The sequence below is a fragment of the Papilio polytes genome, unplaced genomic scaffold (assembly GCF_000836215.1).
Source record: "Papilio polytes unplaced genomic scaffold, Ppol_1.0 DF823980.1, whole genome shotgun sequence".
Taxonomy (NCBI): Eukaryota; Metazoa; Arthropoda; class Insecta; order Lepidoptera; family Papilionidae; genus Papilio; species Papilio polytes.
The window spans coordinates 57,083-58,375 of record NW_013525224.1 but is presented as its reverse complement, the minus strand read 5'-3'; the positions used below and the strand labels follow the sequence as shown (position 1 = coordinate 58,375).

At 50.0% G+C, this 1,293-nt stretch overlaps 1 protein-coding gene across 1 annotated transcript in view; it reads left to right on the top strand.

Annotated features, from left to right (window-relative positions):
- The window catches only part of LOC106101427 (probable serine/threonine-protein kinase DDB_G0280133), a 4,108-nt gene extending 3,052 nt beyond the window's left edge, over nucleotides 1–1,056 (top strand). Inside the window, exon 2 of the mRNA XM_013280664.1 lies at nucleotides 4–1,056. Coding sequence (XP_013136118.1) covers nucleotides 4–1,056 — 1,053 coding nt within the window. The remainder of the gene's footprint in view (nucleotides 1–3) is intronic.
- The last annotated feature ends 237 nt before the right edge of the window (nucleotides 1,057–1,293 follow it).

The following is a 1,293-nucleotide window of genomic DNA, read 5'->3' as shown; positions in this document are numbered from 1 at the left end:
CAGGGTGGCGTGGTGCAACACGCAACAAATGTTGCCGTGGCTCACTCACCCACATTGCTACAACCCGCGCCGCCGACGCTGCCGGCACCTGTTCTTCACCTGCAGCCAGCTCAACCTACAGTCCATCTGCAGCCTACTCAGCCATCGACCACTTTAGACCACGAAGGCTGGTCGCCAGTCACAACGCAAGCTCAAGACTTTACTCCAACTCACTCCCCGGAAGCGCATTTTGCTCAACCCCAACCCCATCACCAGTTTACGCAGGAGCAGGGGACTCAAGTATATGAGCACCATACGGGTGGTGGCCAGTACGATGATCTCCACGACCAGCTGCAGCACCACATTCAGCAGCAGCTCGAGCAGACGCAGTACGGGCATCACCAGCTCCACCACCAGCACGCCGCGCTGCAGCCTGGGCATGAGTATGGTGTGCCAGAGCAAGACTTCTCCCAGCAAAACACCGACTACTCTTACCACGGACAAGAGTATGCCCCACACGACCAGCAGTACATACCTAATGACCAGCAATATACTCAAAACGACCAGCATTATCTTCAATACGGGCAGCAGTTTGGACATCAAGATGAACAATCTATTCAAAAAGATCAGCAATTTCCTCAAAACGACCAACAATTCGGCCAGAACGACCAACAACATGATCAGCACTTCGGCCAACATGATCTCCAATATGCACAAAACGACCAGCAATTTGGACAACAAGACCACCAATTTGCACAACACGACCAACAATTCGCACAACACGACCAACAATTCTCGCAACACGACCAACAATTCTCGCAACACGACCAACAATTCGCACAGCACGGCCAACAATACGGGCAACCCGACCACCAATACGCGCAACATGACCAACAGTTTTCCCAGCCCGGTCACGAGTACGAGGTAGGTCAGCAGCCGGCGGCGGACTACGGGCTGCCGCAACAGGGGCTGGAGGGGCGGGAGGGCGATGCGTCGCAGCCAGCTCAGCAATACCACAACCACATCCCCCTCGGCCTGCAGCCCCCCATCAACGAGCCACTCGACCACTTCCGGTAGTCTACCGTATACATTATTTGTGTTAAAAATGATACCATTTCAAATAATTGCTTGCAATAAATGTGTGAGAGTTGGGAGCGTGCCACGTTTTGTGTAAATATTGCCTAATAATACTAATTATTGTTATATTAAATTAACGTAGTTTTAGTACTAATTATTTATTTACGTTTGTAATAAAAATGAACATAAAAAACTATTCGTTTTATTTAGTTGTTCTAATCACAGTCTACATGACGA